General features: G+C 40.3%; 2 protein-coding genes across 16 annotated transcripts in view; both read right to left on the reverse strand.

The window, feature by feature from the left end:
* BCLAF3 (BCLAF1 and THRAP3 family member 3) overlaps window positions 1-5,658 on the reverse strand; it is a 30,690-nt gene extending 25,032 nt beyond the window's left edge. Inside the window, exon 1 of one of the 6 annotated variants that reach the window (XM_081199454.1) lies at window positions 5,347-5,581. The gene's annotated coding sequence lies outside the window, so the exon portion shown is untranslated. The other 5 variants (XM_081199451.1, XM_081199452.1, XM_081199453.1 and 2 more) reach the window with 5 other exon arrangements.
* A 2,731-nt stretch (window positions 5,659-8,389) lies between these two features.
* MAP7D2 (MAP7 domain containing 2) overlaps window positions 8,390-17,852 on the reverse strand; it is a 48,673-nt gene continuing 39,210 nt past the window's right edge. For 9 of the 10 annotated variants that reach the window (XM_081199429.1, XM_081199434.1, XM_081199431.1 and 6 more), the window contains 8 exons: window positions 16,711-16,837; window positions 16,201-16,405; window positions 15,126-15,230; window positions 14,267-14,320; window positions 12,952-13,030; window positions 11,724-11,910; window positions 10,868-11,143; window positions 8,390-9,991 (listed from right to left, as the gene is read on the reverse strand). In XM_081199429.1, coding sequence (XP_081055555.1) covers window positions 10,894-11,143; window positions 11,724-11,910; window positions 12,952-13,030; window positions 14,267-14,320; window positions 15,126-15,230; window positions 16,201-16,405; window positions 16,711-16,837 — 1,007 coding nt within the window. In that variant the 3' untranslated portion in view covers window positions 8,390-9,991; window positions 10,868-10,893. Of the gene's footprint in view, window positions 9,992-10,867; window positions 11,144-11,310; window positions 11,394-11,723; window positions 11,911-12,951; window positions 13,031-14,266; window positions 14,321-15,125; window positions 15,231-16,200; window positions 16,406-16,710; window positions 16,838-17,852 lie in introns of those variants that run through there. The other variant, XR_014009534.1, reaches the window with a different exon arrangement.

Raw genomic sequence — 17,852 nt, forward strand, 5'->3', positions numbered from 1 at the left:
GGAAGGCTAGCTTTTTCCAAGAATGCATTAAAGTACTCCAAAATGGACTACAATGCTAGAATCCAAAGATCTGGCAGCTACAAATGCATATGGATAGAATTAGGCACTGGTGCTTCCAGAATAAAAGTCATGATTAAAGGAAAACACTACTGTTTGGCCTGAAGCCCTCCACAAAAGTATATATGCTAGATGCGAGAAACCAAGAGGCTTTGGCTTGATGATCAACTTCTCATCCGTCTCTCCTCACTATGAGAGATTTTTAGGTGAGCAGGTTAATGGAGTACATGGTACAGTGGTGCCTCGCAAGACGAAATAAATCCGTTCTGCGAGTCTCTTCGTCTAGCGGTTTTTTCGTCTTACGGAGCAACCCTATTAGCGGCTTAGCGCTATTAGCGGTTTAGCGGCTATTAAAGGCTTAGCGGCTTAGCAAAAGGGGGGGAAGCGGGGGAAAATTGGAACACTCGCAAGACGTTTTCGTCTTGCAAAGCAAGCCCATAGGGAAAATCGTCTTGCGAAGCAGCTCAAAAACGGAAAACCCTTTCGTCTAGCGGGTTTTCCGTCTTGTGAGGCATTCGTCTTGCGGGGCACCACTGTACAGTAGTTTAGTTGGTAACCACACAGGAACAAGGAAGAAAGGAAATTGGCAACAGTATGTTGCAAATCTGCTCAAGGCCTCTTGGAGTTACTATGAGCCAAGTAATGGTAGCATGAACAACATACTTTAATTTTTTTAGCAGTATCAATTTTCTTGGAGTCTGTATAAGAAATCCCTTGCATATTTTGTTAAGGTTTTTGTTAATGCAATAAGAACCAGAACACTAAGCTGTAAAGCTACTGTAAAACTACATTTGACGGAAACAGGGCTGGGGAAACACAGCCAGATGTCCGGGGTATAAAAAAAATATATTATTATAAATTATTATTAATTCTAAATGATCCCTGAGTCAGATGGATGTTGGTGCCATTCTTGCTGAAACTGTTATAAAAAGGAGAAAGGGGTCTGTGATTATGCTCTACAAATAACAGTTACACAGAATTGGTTTTTTTGCATTTTTAACTGTACTACTGAGGTTTTTCCTCATGTTATGCTTAATTCCTTTTTGTTTCTAAAATTTACTGAAGATACAGTAGTACCTTAGTACTCAAACGACTTGGCTCCTGAACAAATCAGCTCCCGAATGCCGCAAACCCGGAAGTAAGTGTTCCAGTTTGCAAATGTTTTTTTGAAGCCAAACGTCCGACACGGCTTCCGCTTGCGTGCAGGAAGCTCCTGCAGTCAACTGGAAGCCGCACCTTGGCTTTTGAATGGTTTCAAGAGTCGAATAGACTCCTGGAATGGATTAAGTTCGAGAACCAAGGTATCAGTGTAGTCCTATCTCACAATACTTAAAATGTTTACATTGTGTACTTACTATGGTATTCACGCAGTAGGTGCTAGAAAGCAGAGCATGAACATAATATTGTACAACTTGAGATGTTCTCTTCAACATACAACACTTTAACTACTCCTTTAACTACTTTGCATTATGCATGTTTGAGCACATATCAGCTTTGAAAAAGAAGTCTGTTAAGTTACCAGTCCTTGTGTTGACACACACTCTTATTAGTCATTTGTAGAACATCTGAGGTTTGAAAGAAAAATAATAATCAGCTCTTCCAGTTTAGCAAAGGTTCATTATATAGTGGCCTGGAGGTGATACTTGCCATAGGAAGCCAGGCAACAAGCTATATATCTCACACAAATTTGCCTGCATACCTAAGGTCTTCAAAGAAAGTTTACATAATGTAGTTCCTCCCTCCATCATTTTTATAGAAAGAACAGTGCCTGAAACAAGATATTTATCCAAGAGTTTAAAGTTCTTTCTTATAAAACTTGCTGCCACAACAAGCACAGTTCAATTTTGCCACAAGATTATTAAGATTTGTATTAGATGGTTTTGAATGATTTTTTCCACAGCCCTGCCCTAGGGCAGTGGAAACCAGGATGTCAGTCTAAACAGACTACTACATCTGGAGAATGCATTTAGCTTTGAAAAACAATCTGGTAGAGAGTGAAAATTGTCTTGTGACCATACTTCTATGACTGAAATTTAATATTTATTCATTTCAAAATATCTGCACTCAATTTAAGTATTTAAATTGATAATTTAATGATGACAATAAATTCACAGCGGAGACCCTAAGACAGCTGATGACACCTTGTACATCTCCTCCTGGCAACTCTGCAGCCAAGCTGGTGCCCGTGCCAAACATATTGCTCTGCTTTCCTTTAGACCACATCAGCAAGGCTGAGAAGGAGGTATTGTCTTCTGGGTGAGCCAGGACCTCCATACACCCTGCCCAGACATGAACCCCGGGGCGGTTTTTTCAGTGCTGTTAACGCAGTGGTTTGACTTCACCCTGGAGCCGGAATCACTCTTGAGATGGATGCCAACAGCAAGCTGACAAATCAACTATAAAGAAACTTCAAAAAAGAACACAACAGCATATGCTTATGCCAAACAAACTGATGCCAATTCTATTAGAGGTGACAAAAAAAATCAAAGTCACAAATTGATTAGTTTTTTCACTGCTATGGATGCTTTGAAAATCATATTCCAAATGCCAAACTCACAATCAAACACATTTAACTACCTTCAGACAAAACCTTGTTTTCAAGCAATTGGTTTTGCTTAAGTGTCCTTGCATGCTTGCAGAAAGAGCAAAATGGAAATTCATGAAATTTCAGAGTTATGCCTTCCTCTTGTCTTTCAGCAAATATAATTGTGTGGTGCAAAGATTTGTGGGAACCATGACTAGAGGTTTTAGATTATACTCCTATGTATTAGAAAAACTCTGTTTCTTTGCAAACCAGTATGTTTCAACATCAACACTTTTGTTTAGGCAATATATATTATATCACCAAATTGGAAATTTGATTTAAATCTATTGGATTTAAATCAAAGTTTGTCACACTCCAAGAGTACATCTATTGAAATAAACAGATTACAAGTCAATCAATTTCAATGGGTCTATTCAAAGTATGATTAATGTGGTTTCCAACCAAACACAGCTCCATCTACTCTGAAGCAAAGAGAATCCAAAAGAAGAGTGACACTAGTCACCTAAGCTTATGGAAAAAGCAGGTGCGTACAATGTATGTAGAGGTGAAAGAAAAATAGCAATTTATTCTATAACCCAAACTGTTAAAATATAAACTTTCAAAACTGTAGTGCCCAAGAACAACTGACAATCAGTTCCATTTTATAATTTTGGGGCATATAAATAAAAACCTAGGGAAGTAAGAGCAGATGTGCACAATCACCCTAAGGCAACTGAACAAAAATGAATTTGTAATTATACACTTAGTGTAAGAAGGAGATGTACTATATTATTTATAACTAACTGAATTCATATAAGACTCTGCTGAGCAAGTCTAAGATCTGAAGAAAATTAACTTGCCAAAGGTTCACAGCCCTACAGACAAGCTAAAAAGTATAGCATTTTGCTGAGCGATACCCAACAATTCCAGGCACTGTCAACCACTCCTCTCTTCACCCCATGAAAAATCACAACGCTCAACGAACCCAATGAAATGGAAAGCAAAACTTCAGACATTTATGAAAGAGTTATTTAAGAGTTCTCTCATGTGCAAATACAAAGATAAGAGCAACCCACTGGATCTGACCAAAGGTCTGTCTAGTCCAGTATCCTGTTCTCACAGTGGGCAATCAGATGTGTCTGGGTACTCCACAAGCAAGGCAACAACCCACACCCATAGTTGCTACCTAGGTAAGAGATAAGAAAAGGGGTAATGAAAACAGTTCCCACTTGTTATCTTCTCAACATATGTTTCTGTCTGTCTTTATCACTTCTCCCAAGTACCAGTTTATCTGAAGCATCAATAGGAGATGGCTATTGCCTTTATGTCTGTTTGCAGGCTTCTCAGACACATCTGGTTGGCCACTATTGTAACTCTGCTTCAGGTTTCTGGTATCCAAAGCGGTATTCTGGCAGATGGAAAAAGAGAGAGTTCGATATACAAATACAAACTTACATATCTCACCATATTGTAGTTAAACAGGTTTCTCCTTTGAAAGTTGCACCACAAATGCAGGAAAGCAGGTAGACACTCAAACATCTGATTTCCTCTGTAACAATCCAAGCTGGTTCCTTGCTTTTGTACCAGCCTATATATTTCAGATCACTCAGGTGCTCATATTACATTTTTAGAAACCAGCCAATTTTTTTTTAGAAACCAGGTGACCAGCTGTTATTTTTACAGCCCTAACCTAACAGATATTAATCCCTCTTTTTGTGCTCCAAGTCATGGTGGTTAAAGATTCTTACATGTTTACATGTGAATTTATTTTATTAACATTTGTATACTACTGCCCTTCATCCAATGATCTCAAGGCAGTTCGTTGAATAAAAATGCAAGATAAAAGCACAAAATACATAATAAAATCAACAAACCAAACCAATAACATCTCCCCACATTTAAAAGACTGTGGTATGTTAGTCAGCCAAAGGCCTTGTTGAAGAGGAATGCTTTTGCTTGGCACCTAAAGATGTATAATGAAAGTGCCAGCCAAACCTCCCTTGGGAGAGCATTCCACAAATGCGGAGCCAGTGCAGAAAAGGCCCTGTTGTCACCCTATGGACCGCTTGTGCAGGAGGCACCCAAAGAAGAGATTAAATCCATTGCAACGATTTTGAGCATAGTGCTACAGAATGGCAATGATTCTAATTTAATATGTTATTAAGAATACAGTTTTCCTTACAATTTCTCACACTATTGCCAAACTATCACCCTCACAATTTGGACATCTAGGTAAGTTTTTTTTTTTTGGGGGGGGAGGTTAAACCCAAGGCTAATTTACTCTAATCAGCCTTTTATCTCATGCCACAGCAAATAACTAAAACCCTATAAAGAACACCCTGAATCCACCGAATGACCGATATCGTGGCTCTCTACACTTTAAAAAACCGTTCGCGGTAGGTAAGCACGGACCAAGGAAAGGATGACCAGGGTGGGGGCAGCACCCCAACCCACCCCCAAAGACGAAACCGAAGTATCTCTTGTGTGTGACAGTATAATAACTGCGGGTAGTTTTAAGCGTGGTAGAGAAGGCGGGATGCCGCTTCTCGGGACAGGGCGGCTAAACGGGGCGGGGGGGGGGGGGAATTCGGCTCCAGACCCAGAAAAGGTGGAGGGGAAAGTGCAGCTCACTTTCCCTCAGCAGAATCCCCTGGGGGGACGGACACCCCCCGCCCGCCCGCCCTCGACCTTCCCACCTCAGCCCTGGGGGGAGTCTCGGCCGCGGCAGGCCCGGGAAGGAGGGGGCGGTGTCCCGAGACACTTGCCTCACCACACTTGCCTCTTCCAGGTCGCGGCGTCTCTCAGCCTCCTCGCCCGCCCGCTCGCTCGCTCGCTCGCCCAGCCACTGCAGCTGCCGCTTCTCCGACAGGACCTGCCTCCGCCCTCCTTCCTCCTCGGAGCGCCCACCTCGAGGCTTCGCCCAGGCCCCGCGGCGGGAGGAGGAGGAGGAGAGAGCGAGAAACAGAGAGGAGGAAGCGCCCTTCTCCACCGGCCAGGCCTACCTACCTCGCCCACCCCGGCCCAGGCGTAAGGGCCGGGCCAAGTGCCCCGGAAGTAAAGGGGCGGGGAAGGAGCGAATGCCGACGCTTCCCTGGCGACCCTCGCGGGGCGCGGAAGAATCCCTCGCTGCTGCTCTGTTGCCCTGCCATGCGCGCCTCCTCCTTCCCCGCTTCGTTAAAATAAAAGAGACGCAGCCGTACATTCTGGCATTCTTCACACACACACACACACACACACACACACGAAGCAGTGCATTTCTTTCTTCCCTTAGTATTGTTTCTTCTGACTGCCTTTTGGGTGTGGGACTCAGGACAGCCTTTGTAATTTTTATTTTTTTTAATGCCTCGAAATTGTATTTACCCGGAAAGGCGGCCTAGAAATACTTGACGGTAAAACAGACATTAACATAAAAAGGGCGTTAAACTCCACATGGCGTACTACTGAGGCTGACTGTAGGTTGATTGCAGGTGTGTGGAGGTAGGCTGTTTTTCCCCAAACCTGGGTCTTTCCCCCCTCAGCTGTTTTTGGACTACAGCTCCCATCATCCCTAGCTAGCAGGAACAGTGCCCAGGGATGATGGGAATTGTAATCCAAAAAACAGCTGGAGACCCAAATTGGGGAAACGCTGCCTGGTTACTCTGAGGAGAGAAAATGCGCTTTTTATACATGCCGAAAAGGTACTCCAGTCACATAGCCCAAGGCAGGCTTGGCGTTCAGATTCTGCTCCACAGCTGAGCCTTGACTGATGAAGCAGCCCTTCCCTTGCTTAGCAGGAATCTCCCATTCTCATCCTTGCTTAATTTAGGAAGCAAAAATAAAGTACTCTTTCACAGCTGTATCGATAAGGAGACTTGGAGAACTAAAAATGTTCTGAGACATTTCCCTTTAGCAACATCAAAAGGGTACTGGCCTACTATGGATTTCAGAACTTTCACTGTATCTTTTTAAAAATAATATTAGAGTTTAATGCTATGCATACTTGCATGGGAATGAATCCCACAAAAGTCAATAGGACTTTTATCCAAAAAACATTGAACTGTAATTTCAATTAGTTTCCCTAAAATTGTTCACATGGGAATAATAAATCTCACTTTCCCTAGTGTACAAATGGGACTGCAAAATCATTGTATTATCTATAACCTATATATTCAATAGCTAGCATGTGGGCTAGGAACCACAAATTCACAAGTGTTCAACTACTTAGGAATTGGAAGAAGTCATAAGACAGATACAGGAAAAGTATAGTAGTTAAGCTTGGAAAATATCTGGGCAGTGCAAAGGTATTGCATAGGAACACAGAAAGCCGCCTTATACCGAGTCTACGTGGCTCAGCCCGAGCACACTGAGTGGTAAACCTGAAACACGGTTTCAGATGGGACATTCCCAGCTCACTTGGAGGTGCTGTGAATTGAAAATAGGACGTTCTACATACCAAACAAGTGCTCTAAGGTTTCACCTGCACAAGATAATGCAATTTATGTCCACAATGCTGTTCCAAATTTAGTTTTTCCTTTAATAGGCTAATCTCTGAGCTAATTCTCATGTATTTACTTCTCCTGTTCATGTCCTTTTGGATTTGTATGTTTAGATTTTTTTGTGGCTAAATAACTGTTCAAAATATTACATGTGTGTCATTCAACTCATATACACAGTTGGCACAACATCCTAAATTATGAGACCCAGGGAGCAAACACAGCAGACTTGTGGCACCTTAAAGATTAGCAAATTAGATGTGGCATAAGTCTTCACGGGCTGGAGCCCACTTCAATACATGTAGTAAGTGTGGTAGTTATATATCCTCTGAATGCAAAATGGAAAGCGTATTAAGGAATGCAGTTAATGGGTTAAATCCACTAGCGAGGAAGGAGCTGACTTACTCCTGAGATGCACCTTGTTGAATCTCATGACTTACTTATCAGTGTTGGTTTGGGGTCAGTTGTTATCAGAAAAGGGTGGATCGCTGCAGAACTGTGGAGTTACCTAAATCACTTTGAGAATAACTTGTCTGAGAAGACTTGGGAGAATTGGCAGACTTCAGGACTCCAAAATCTAAGCTGTTGCACAACTGTGTGCATCAGAACTCATACCTATTGATAGCTTTATCCTTCATTAATGTGTCTGTAGAGTAAGTAATGGAACCCTGCCTGGAACCCTGGAAAGCTACTACCAGTTAGTGTGTAGACAATACGGACTGAAATAAATGGGCCAATACTGTGGTCTGACTGAGTATAATGTTGCTTCAGAAGGTCATATCCAAGGCTGTTGTGCAAGATCAGAACCACCACATGCACCCTGTTGTGTCTCTATAAAACTCTTTTAAGGGAGCAAAAAGTTATCCAATAATGAAACTGTCTGAACAATAGAGTATTTTTTATAAAAATGCATGAATCACAGCAGGCCTTATCTTAGGATTCCTCCTTGTGTGTAAAAGTTTGAGAAATACCTTTCTAAAAAATGATGTCTGCTGCCACAAGCAATTTTTGTAACTTTCTGAATTAAAAATATTTTGTGCTTTTAAAAATCTGCTATAGACTCGGACAATGTAGTCTATTTAAGAATCAATTGTGCTTGCATTTGGCTTTCATATGTTAAGTTGCTTTTGATTTATAGAAGCTATCAATTTTTCTTGTAGCAAACCTTGAGTTCTTGGTATTTCATGTAAAAGGGTTTTATGTCAAACCTTTCCCCTTGCATCTTTGGAGAAACTGTTTATTAAGTGTTTCAACACCTGAATACAAATACATTTTACCTGCAGAAAATGCTGTGTCATTAATCTGTCATAACTAAATACATCAACCACCACCACAATATGATTAAGTTCTTTATTGTTTATGAGGAAAACTGCAGAATTAACTTGGAAGAACACCATACCATGCTACCACATACTGCACAGTCACCAAGGAAGTATTTTTTTGCTGAATGACATCAACATAAATATTGTAAGCATTTGGGTATATTATCACATAGCTTCAATAACTAATTTCTCAATACGTGCCCATTTTTAGAGTCACGAGAACAAAGCTACATTACATTTCAACACCCCCAACATATAAAAGTTTCCCATTTCTTTAGCTCCAACAGAATTGTCTTTTTTGTTGTTGTAAAGAACAGGACAGAGTTGTCCTCTAGGCAGCATAGAATACAGCATAAAAGGTAAGAAGAGTTCACCAAAAGTTGAAATTCCTTGTGCACAATCCAGGCTAAACTAAACACTCCTAAGGTTGATCGATTTCAAATTCAAGAGAAATTTAAGTGCTTGACTTGCCCTTTGGAACAGACGGATCTCAAAATGCTTAACTAGGCTGAATTATGCCCTTCATACATTATACAGAACATCTATGCATTCTCAACAAGAGCTTTCTTCATATACAATTGCAGAGTGAGAGAGGCTGATAAGACTATAGTGTTGCAGGAATACAACTTTCAGCACTTGTGGTTATGTACCTTATAATATCTTGTTGCCCATGTATATATACTGTTTGCTGTTGATTATATGAAGCTGAGTTGTTGGATATTAGAGAATCCCATGAATGAAAACCACCTGGTATTGATAACAGACACTGAATCTTGACCATTAACATATCATCATCCTGGACCCCATGATACAGTTACTTCTACAATAATATAATACATGTAATGATAAAACTTTCCCCCACAGACAGTTAAAATTAAATACAGTGTGATACTTTTGCTAATTTCATTTTAGCACTATATTATTAGTGGTAGCTCCAATTCAGTGCCAACTCAGTTACTGACAGATCAAAAAGTACTACAAATAAAATTATGTGCCATATTTTAATGAGTGGTAATTCAAATGTTCCACTGTCTGCAAGAAAATCTATTGGATTCCAGCAGTTGCATATTTTTTCCAAGCCTTCTCAGTTATTGATTTGCAATAAGACACCTATAATAAATGGCATTTAAAAAATGACTTTTTCCCAAGGGGAAAAAACACAAACAAACTGAAAGGCAAACACAGGAACAGCCATTTCATTTTAATGTGCATTTTTACGTACACACACACACACACACACACACAATCCTGATAGCTCAATGACAAAATTAAAAGAATGGTTTTAAAATAAATTTTACTGACTCACTTGGGAGCCCACTGATAATATATTTATTTATATATATATATGTATATGTTTAATAACCATGTTTTCTTAGCAGCTAAAAGCTCAATTATAAAAAAGCTCCCACAAATATTCCCTGAAACCACTCAAACTGAAGTTTCCACTCCTGACCAAAATGACTACTTGCTCATCAATGCACATGGGAAGACAGTAAATTCAGTGCAGAGGAACATGATATCCAATGTTGAGGACTGCAGCAGCTTCTTAAAATGATGAGCTCTTGTTTGACCAACAGCAGCGTTGGAAGTGTCTATATTCTCCCAAATAACGCCATCTGTCAATCAGAAAAACAGACTGAGTGAGTTTACGTAAATCCAATGTTTTATTTGCAGATTATTATGTTAAATTGTTCAGATTTCCAAATTATTATACTGCATTTAATTGTTCTGATCTTCACTTTCAACCTCTCAAGACTTAAATGCATGACATTGTGCCAATCTTCAAGAAAGGAGACCCCTCAGACCCTCATAATTATAGACCCGTTAGAATGAGTATAATTTGGAGGCCACATCCAGAAGGCTATCTACTAAACAAAATTCAGGAATGGGACAGTAAACAATCCATCATCCAACGCCCAACAGCTCTGAGCACATTAGATGGTTTTAAACACACACACACACACACACACACACACACACACACACACACACACAGAAGCCCACTGCCCTCTTCCAAAGTACTGTTCACATGTTCAGTGAACCCATGAATGAGGCTGTCCTGTCTAGCAACACTCCTGACATCTCCCTCTGGCCACAGCCCATGATACCAATGTGTTCGGCCGAACAAATACCAGTAAAAGGGACACTGTGCATATAGAGAAGGGTTTCCCAAACTTTGGTCTCCAGCTGTTTTTGGACTACAGTTCCCATCATCCCTGATTACTGGTCCTGATAGCTAGGGATGGTGGGAGTTGTAGTCCAAAAACAGCTGGACAGCCACGTTTGGGAAACCCTGATATAGAGGGACAGGCCAATATTATCTAATTCAGCCCTGCTCCCCACTTACATGCTCACTAAAAGCACAAACAATACTTCTGAAGAGGGCTCATGAGTCCTGGTTTTCTTTTCAGTTGTGTGGCAGTCAGAAAGCAACACAAACACTGCCTGCAACAGGTAGCTAAACAATTATACTTATTACAAGAATATAGTACCTTATTGCTAAGTAGTAGTGTATTTGTCAACACAAGGTGTTGAGAGTTGTTTCCTGTCCTGGACTATTAAATCCATCAATCAAGTTTTTATTACAATCATCTATGCTGACACTTTCACTTGATAATTTTGGGTAAGTGGCCTGGCCAGTAAAATCTAGTAGATCTTGAAGAGCCTTCCCATTATTTGAGCCATTTTGGTCCAAAGAAACACCAGGCATAATTTCATTCAATGGTGAAAACTCAGGAATAGATATAAGCTCTTCTTTTGAAGCAGGACTGTTGAAAAAAAGAGAGTGAAAACCAGGTTACTAACATGTATGTTGCATGAAATTCATGACAATGCAAATCACCTCAGATGATAAGAGTGATTTCAGCTCATCTATTTTACAGAAGGTAGATAATGAATGGCAAATAACTCAAGGTTGCAACCCTAGACAACTTACCTTGAAGAAAGCACTATTTGACACAGTAGGAATTGCTTCTGAGTAAACATGCATAGGATCAGGCTGCAGAATGCATTTTGCTCCTTTGTACACCATAGTTAAGAGCATCAAATATTGGTTCACAGATGCCCGTGGAAGGGAAGGAATGACAAAAAAATTGGAAGAAACATAGAACACAGCATGTTTCATTAAAGGATAAATGAAACGTTCAAATTATTAGGGCCAGGATACAAATTACTTTAGGGATTTATTTGTGCAAATTCAGCAAGATTTAAAATAATAGTATTTTTTTGAGAAGCATATCCCTGAACCATATCATACAAAAACACAAATCTAAAGCAGCAGCAGGCACATGTAACAAATTGCGTGGTTCTTTGGATCCTGACTAAGATTATTTTTAAATGGTTATGTACCTCACATCCATAGACTGAACTTCATCTGTTGAATCATCAATGCTATTTGATTTCCCATCCATTGGGTTCAGCTGAATAAGGCCCATAAGTGGCTTAAGTCCATTAGAAAATACATCATGAGGGAAAGAGTCAGACACAGCACATCCCAGGCCTTTATCATCTTTGCAGCTTGTTAGTCCATTCATTTCTATGAAAAGGATGTCATGAGGAAATGTGATTGTAAAAGAAACAAGATAAGAAGTCATTGGTGAAAGCGAGCCACATATTTATTCCTACCCTTAATGCAGGATTTGTTCTCTAGGGAATGCAATTAAATATTACTGCCTGAAAGATGAAAATATGCAAGCTTGAAGTTTCACATGGGAAGCCTGAGATGTTGCATTCAGTATGTGAGAGCTCTGAAGGTTCTCCACCAATAGGCAGGGGAAAAGAGGAAATCACATTTAGTAAAGGTGGCAGCCAGCTGCTCTCCTCATTATTGGGTTATAGACAACTAAGATACTCAGAGTAAACCCACTGAAATCAATGGAATTAAGTCCAATAATTCCAATGGGTCTACTCCAGGTACAACTTTGCTGGCTATCTGCCATGTCTAGTAGCTTATTTTCCCATTCCCCCCCCCCTTTCAACGGGGGAACTTGTAGAAAAATAGTCACTAAGAATAAAAGTGGGGGAAACAATCAATGGTTGGAAAAGGATAGAGAGCAGTTGTGTGTTATTTTTATCCCCTGTATTGTCTTTTTGGGGTGTGCATGTGATAAAGCGGAGCCATACCAGAGTGAAGGCATTCTCTTCTATTCCACCCCATGTCAGTTTCAGTCTATTGGTTAGCTTTTCTAGTAAGGCTGTCTCCCATACCACTTGATACCAGTGTTCCATGTTTATTCCTGACAAGTCCCTCCAGTGTCTGGGTATGATGTTTCTGGCTACTGAGAGTGGGTGGGTTATGAGCTCTTTACAGTGTGAGTGGCATGCCAACTCAAGCTAACTTATGAGATTTAATATTAAGAAGAAGTAAAACAATGTAAATAGCAAAACTAGCAAACACACATGAGAAGCAGGCCAAAATGACTATGTGTCTGCCAGAATAATACTATGGGCAGGCCAAATGCTTGCACTTTCAGGAAGTATTGCCAAAAATAGGAACAATCTAGCACGTTTCACTGAAGCATAGATTTTGGAAGGCAATCAATACATAATTTAATACCAACACAGTGTTGTTTTTTACCTGCTTGATTGATAGCAGGTGGCTTTGGCTGTTTGTCCAGATTTAAAGATGATGGCACATCCAGCTGAATATCTTCCTTCTGTATCAAACATGTAAAATTCACTAACTGCAGACCTTTCCAGAGGCGCAGCTGAACATTTATATCTTACCAGCTATACTTTGCTCAAAATGTTTTATATATACCCCCACAAAGCTTGTAACAAAATAGTCTTAATCTCTTATTGTAGCATTCTCTATAAACATAAAGGAAGCAGACATAGGGAAAACAATGGCTGCAGAAGGAGATGGGTGAGAACTTCCAGCAAGATCCTTATATCATGTCTGTATTATCTGCTCCAGGGTGGGAAAGGTAAGCAGTCTTTAAGCCCTTGTACCAACACTAGTTCCCTGGGAACCTTAGATCTTTACTATGGGCACTGCAGGTTGGTATCTATGCAGATCAGAGATGCCCTGCCCACGGGCCAGATTCTCTGACAATTTTTTAAAATTTTTTTTAAGCAAAGCTCAATCAAGGTGCTCTGTGGGAAAGGAGGAGGTGACAAGGGTTTAAAATAGCTTACAGGCCCTGTTTTCTCTCTCTTATGTCGCTAGGACTAATAACTGCAGAAGCAGCAGCCATTTGATCCAGGTAGTTCCTCCCTTCACCAATCAGGCTTGCGAGGATAACAAGCAAAATGTACACCAGCCAGCTCTTCAGTTATTTGTACAGTAGTACTAATTGCTTTGGTCTTTGACCATTACTCTTGAAGAGCCTATCATTTAACCAAGTATGTAGAATAAAGTAGGAGCAGTAAGCGATTAAGAGTCAAACTACATGTTACGTCCAGTTATGTGTTTCTTCCTACCCTGTTCTGTCTGTGTTACTGAAAAGTAGCCACAAGTGGCTGCAGCTGAGAAAAAGCAGAATGGGAGGGAGGAGGGGACAGCTCAAATACTTCTGTTCCTGCTGTTTACCTTCCCAAAATGCCCTCTCTAAGTTGCTTTCCTCCATGTAGCAGCGGAGGTAAATGCTGCATGAACTGTGTACTTTGGAACTAAGATAGAAGGCACAATACACTTGTTTTCATCTCTCCCCCTTAGAGGCATTAAGAAAGGTAGTATTTGCCATTATGTTGCCCCATGTTTGCACATGTTTAGTTTCTTCTGCTGTTTATATGAGAGAGAAACAATTGTGACCCTTCTAAGAGGGCCCAAAGTGGCCAATTATATTACAAATTAAGATTAATCTTCAGATTTCTGGGGCAATGGCATTTACTGTGTGTTGAACTACATAATTCTACACTTCCAAGGAAAGGAAGGAAATTCTGTTCCACACCTTGATTTCTGGTGTTTCGCTTTTTCTTGTCCTTTTCATTATTTCATCTATTCTCTGAAAAGAAAAAGGAAATGATTATGTTGTTTATTATCCTTTGCCTTCCAAAACTGAAAGTGCTAAACTAACTGAGATTGCATCAATATATAGCACAGAAGAAATATCTCCCCATTCTACAGACATGTGAGGCTCAAATAAGGTAATAAATCTTGGGCTGGCCACATAAGGCAATGTCACCAAGTCATATTTCTGAATCACTGCTGTTAGAATCTTCCAATATGGATCTCTTTAATATGGTTCATCTATGCAATGAAAATGCAATGGCAAGTCACCAGTGCCAGCAATTTCATACCATCTGATTAAACACAATTGCCATACATGTAACAGAGTAAATATCTTTTAACTCTGCTTTTGTTAGAGTAGCCTTTCCCAACCAACTTTGGGTCCCCAGATGGTGTTGGACTACAATTCCCATCATCCCTAGCTAGCAAGCCAGTAGTCAGAGATGAGGGGAGTTGTAGTCCAGCAACATATGGGGACCCAAGTTGGAAAAGGATGTGTTAGAGACTGTGTAGGATTATTACAGCCTTACTAACCATGATCCTATACAGAAAGGTTGCAACTGGTAGGCGGATCCCATGCATACCAACTGGCTGCTCCCAAATCTTAAGGGTTAAATATGAAGAGGATAATAATTTTGAACAGAATTTATAATGAACAATTACATTTGACATTAGGAGCTCAACTACATCACCAAGCTTTTCTCTTGTCTAGGACACCTTTAATTTAGAGATGCATTGGATAAACCTTATGAGGACAAAAGTAACAATGCTGTCACCCGTGATATGGACAAATTCTCTACCTTCTTTCGCTCCAGTCTTTCTTGCTCTATCTGCTGCATGATTTGTTCCCTTTCCAGACGCAGATGCTCAGCCGCCTCCCGGGCCTTCGCTTCTGCTGCTTCTTTCTAATTAAACACACATAAGCCACCAAAAAATAAACCACCTTATTCATTCCATCACAGACAACTTTCCAGACTCCAGAAAATGTGAGTGGACAGTATTTCCCTAAAATGTAGCACCAAAGCTTTCTGCTAGGGTTTTGTGTCTGTGAGAGATATTTTTTCCTGAATGGTTGTGGTTCCACTCATCTTCCCATGTGGATCTGCTGGACTGTAGTGGACGTAGACTAGCTAGTGCCACCAGTTCCCAGAAAGGTATAAGAACACAGGGAGCTGCCTTCTAGCAATTTAGAGCGCTAGTCGAATTACTTCAGTATTGTCTATACTGACCTAGAGGTGGCTGTGATTGAATCTGAGAAATTTGACATGCAAAGCACACGCTCAACTACTGAGCTATGACAATTCCCAGGTGGCCCTGCAAACCCACCTGGAAAAGGGATTTAAACATGCTCTAAGCAGTACAAAGCCCATCCATACTGATGGAATTGTAGTTAAAAGTCAAAGAGCTAACAGATCTAAGTCAGGACATATAGTTAGCATTTAGCATGTATGTCATTTTAAAGGGCAGTAACTATAGGCACCTGAGGTTTAATACGTTCTACATAATGTATGACATGCTTAATAATGCTGGACTTAGATCAATGGCAGAGGACATGTCTTGCATACAGATGTCTGCATTTTAAACCCCAAAGTATTGAAATGATAATGGATCACGGGAGATGGATAATGGAAAGATCTGTACATGAGACTTCCAGGAAACCAAGAGCGGTTTAGAGATATGCCAGTGGTCTGACTCTGAATAAAAAGTAACAATGTATGTTCATCTATTATAAACCTACAGAAGCATTATGTACAGCATTTCTGCTTTTTACAAAACATAATTATTCTGAAATATTAGGCTCTATCTTGAAAAGGCTGCATAGTCAAAACACTTCTTAAATAATACGTATGGTCTTCTACCTCCAAAAGGCCATACCTGCATCTCAATCATAGCTTGCAATTCCTTTTCTTGTTTTTCCCTTAGCAGGATTTCTTCTTCCGCTCTCCTCCTAGCTTCCTCCTCCGCTGCTCTCCTAGCTTCTTCCTCTTCACGCCTTCTTTCCTCCTCTCTCTTGCGAGCCTCTTCCTCCCGGCGAATCCTCTCTTCCTCTTCCTTTCTTTTCAGCTCTTCTCTCTCTAGCCTGCAAAGCCACAGAAATACTTATTTTAGGACTGGCAGAGGGAGCTATACCTTGCATAACACTTACATATTGCACAGAATTGTGTACTTTTGTCATGTTTCCTCGGAAAATGGGAGATGTGCCCTAAATTTTGGGAAATCATGGATATGGACTCACTATAGTTTAGATAAGTTAACTAATTCATTCCCTGTTAACTTCTCTCTGAAATTGAAACTAATTAAAAGGTCTCGTAACAGCAGCAATGAGAAGCTGTCCAAGTGTGTGCTGTTATTAATGGAGAAGTGGGGATGGGGTAGGGAAAATACCTTTCACGTTCTTCTCTCTCCTGCTTTTCTTTTTCCTCTTGTTCTTTCTGGAGACGAGCTTGGCGCCTCTTCTCTGCTAAAATCCTTGTAGCTTCTTCGGCATCAGTAGTTCCTGCTGCAAGTTTCCCTAAACAATTTGTTGTTCCGGTTAAAACATTATAGACTGCAGCCCAGGAAACACTGGGCAACCTAAACATTCAGTGGAATTTCACTTCACTTCATTTCTTTAAAGCATTTATAAACCGCTTCATATTCAGGGGGGGGGGGAAACACTCAAAACAATCAGGAGACAATCAGGTCTTGTATCCACAGCAGTGACCAGAAGAGGAACGACTGCTGGGAGGAGTGTAGAAAGAAGAAACGCCATGGTACAGCTGGACCAGCAGAACCAGATGCCTTCATCTGTCCCAGCTGTAACAAAACATGTCTCTCCTATATTGGTCTCTACAGCCACAGCAGGCACTGTGACTTTCAAATGGTTTGACTTCACACCTGAAGGCACACACGCTCGTCCACTGTCTCCCAAGACAGATGGATGCCAACTAATATAATGTCATTACATGTGTTAATTTAATGTGTGTAAAGCACAGGATTTGATGGACATAGTTAAGGTTGTACTAATAAGTGGCTCAAAATTAGTAAGCCGAGAAGAATATCTAGGAAGTATATCAAGGTAGTTGTATCAAAGTGAAATGAACAACAGCTCTTTCCCCCAGGAAACTACCTCAATTAGTTGTATAAATGAATCCTTTGTTTCACTGTTTAAAAGAAAACGTTCATATAGTATTTCTAATTGCACCTACAATTCATGTTATCTTCAGTAAAGCAGGGCATGTTATTGTACTGTGAGAGGTTGACACCACAGCAAGAAAAAGCACAAGAAATATCCAGGAATCGACTTCTGGCTTCTCAATATGTTTTGCTTACCAATGGCCCAGTAGTTTATTCTTGACATTATACCTACTACTAGACCTAACTGAATATTCTATGAAGACTTCCTAAGATAAAGGCATTTATGGCATCCTCTGGATCAGTGCCAAATTTCCTTTGCCACAAAGATGGAAATGATAGAACTAGTTATTTGATATATAAGGAGTTAAGAGGTATTATAGCAGAAGCAAAAACAAAACAAAAGCAAAAAA

The sequence above is a fragment of the Podarcis bocagei genome (genome assembly GCF_964188305.1).
Source record: "Podarcis bocagei genome assembly, chromosome: 6".
Classification (NCBI taxonomy): domain Eukaryota; kingdom Metazoa; phylum Chordata; class Lepidosauria; order Squamata; family Lacertidae; genus Podarcis; species Podarcis bocagei.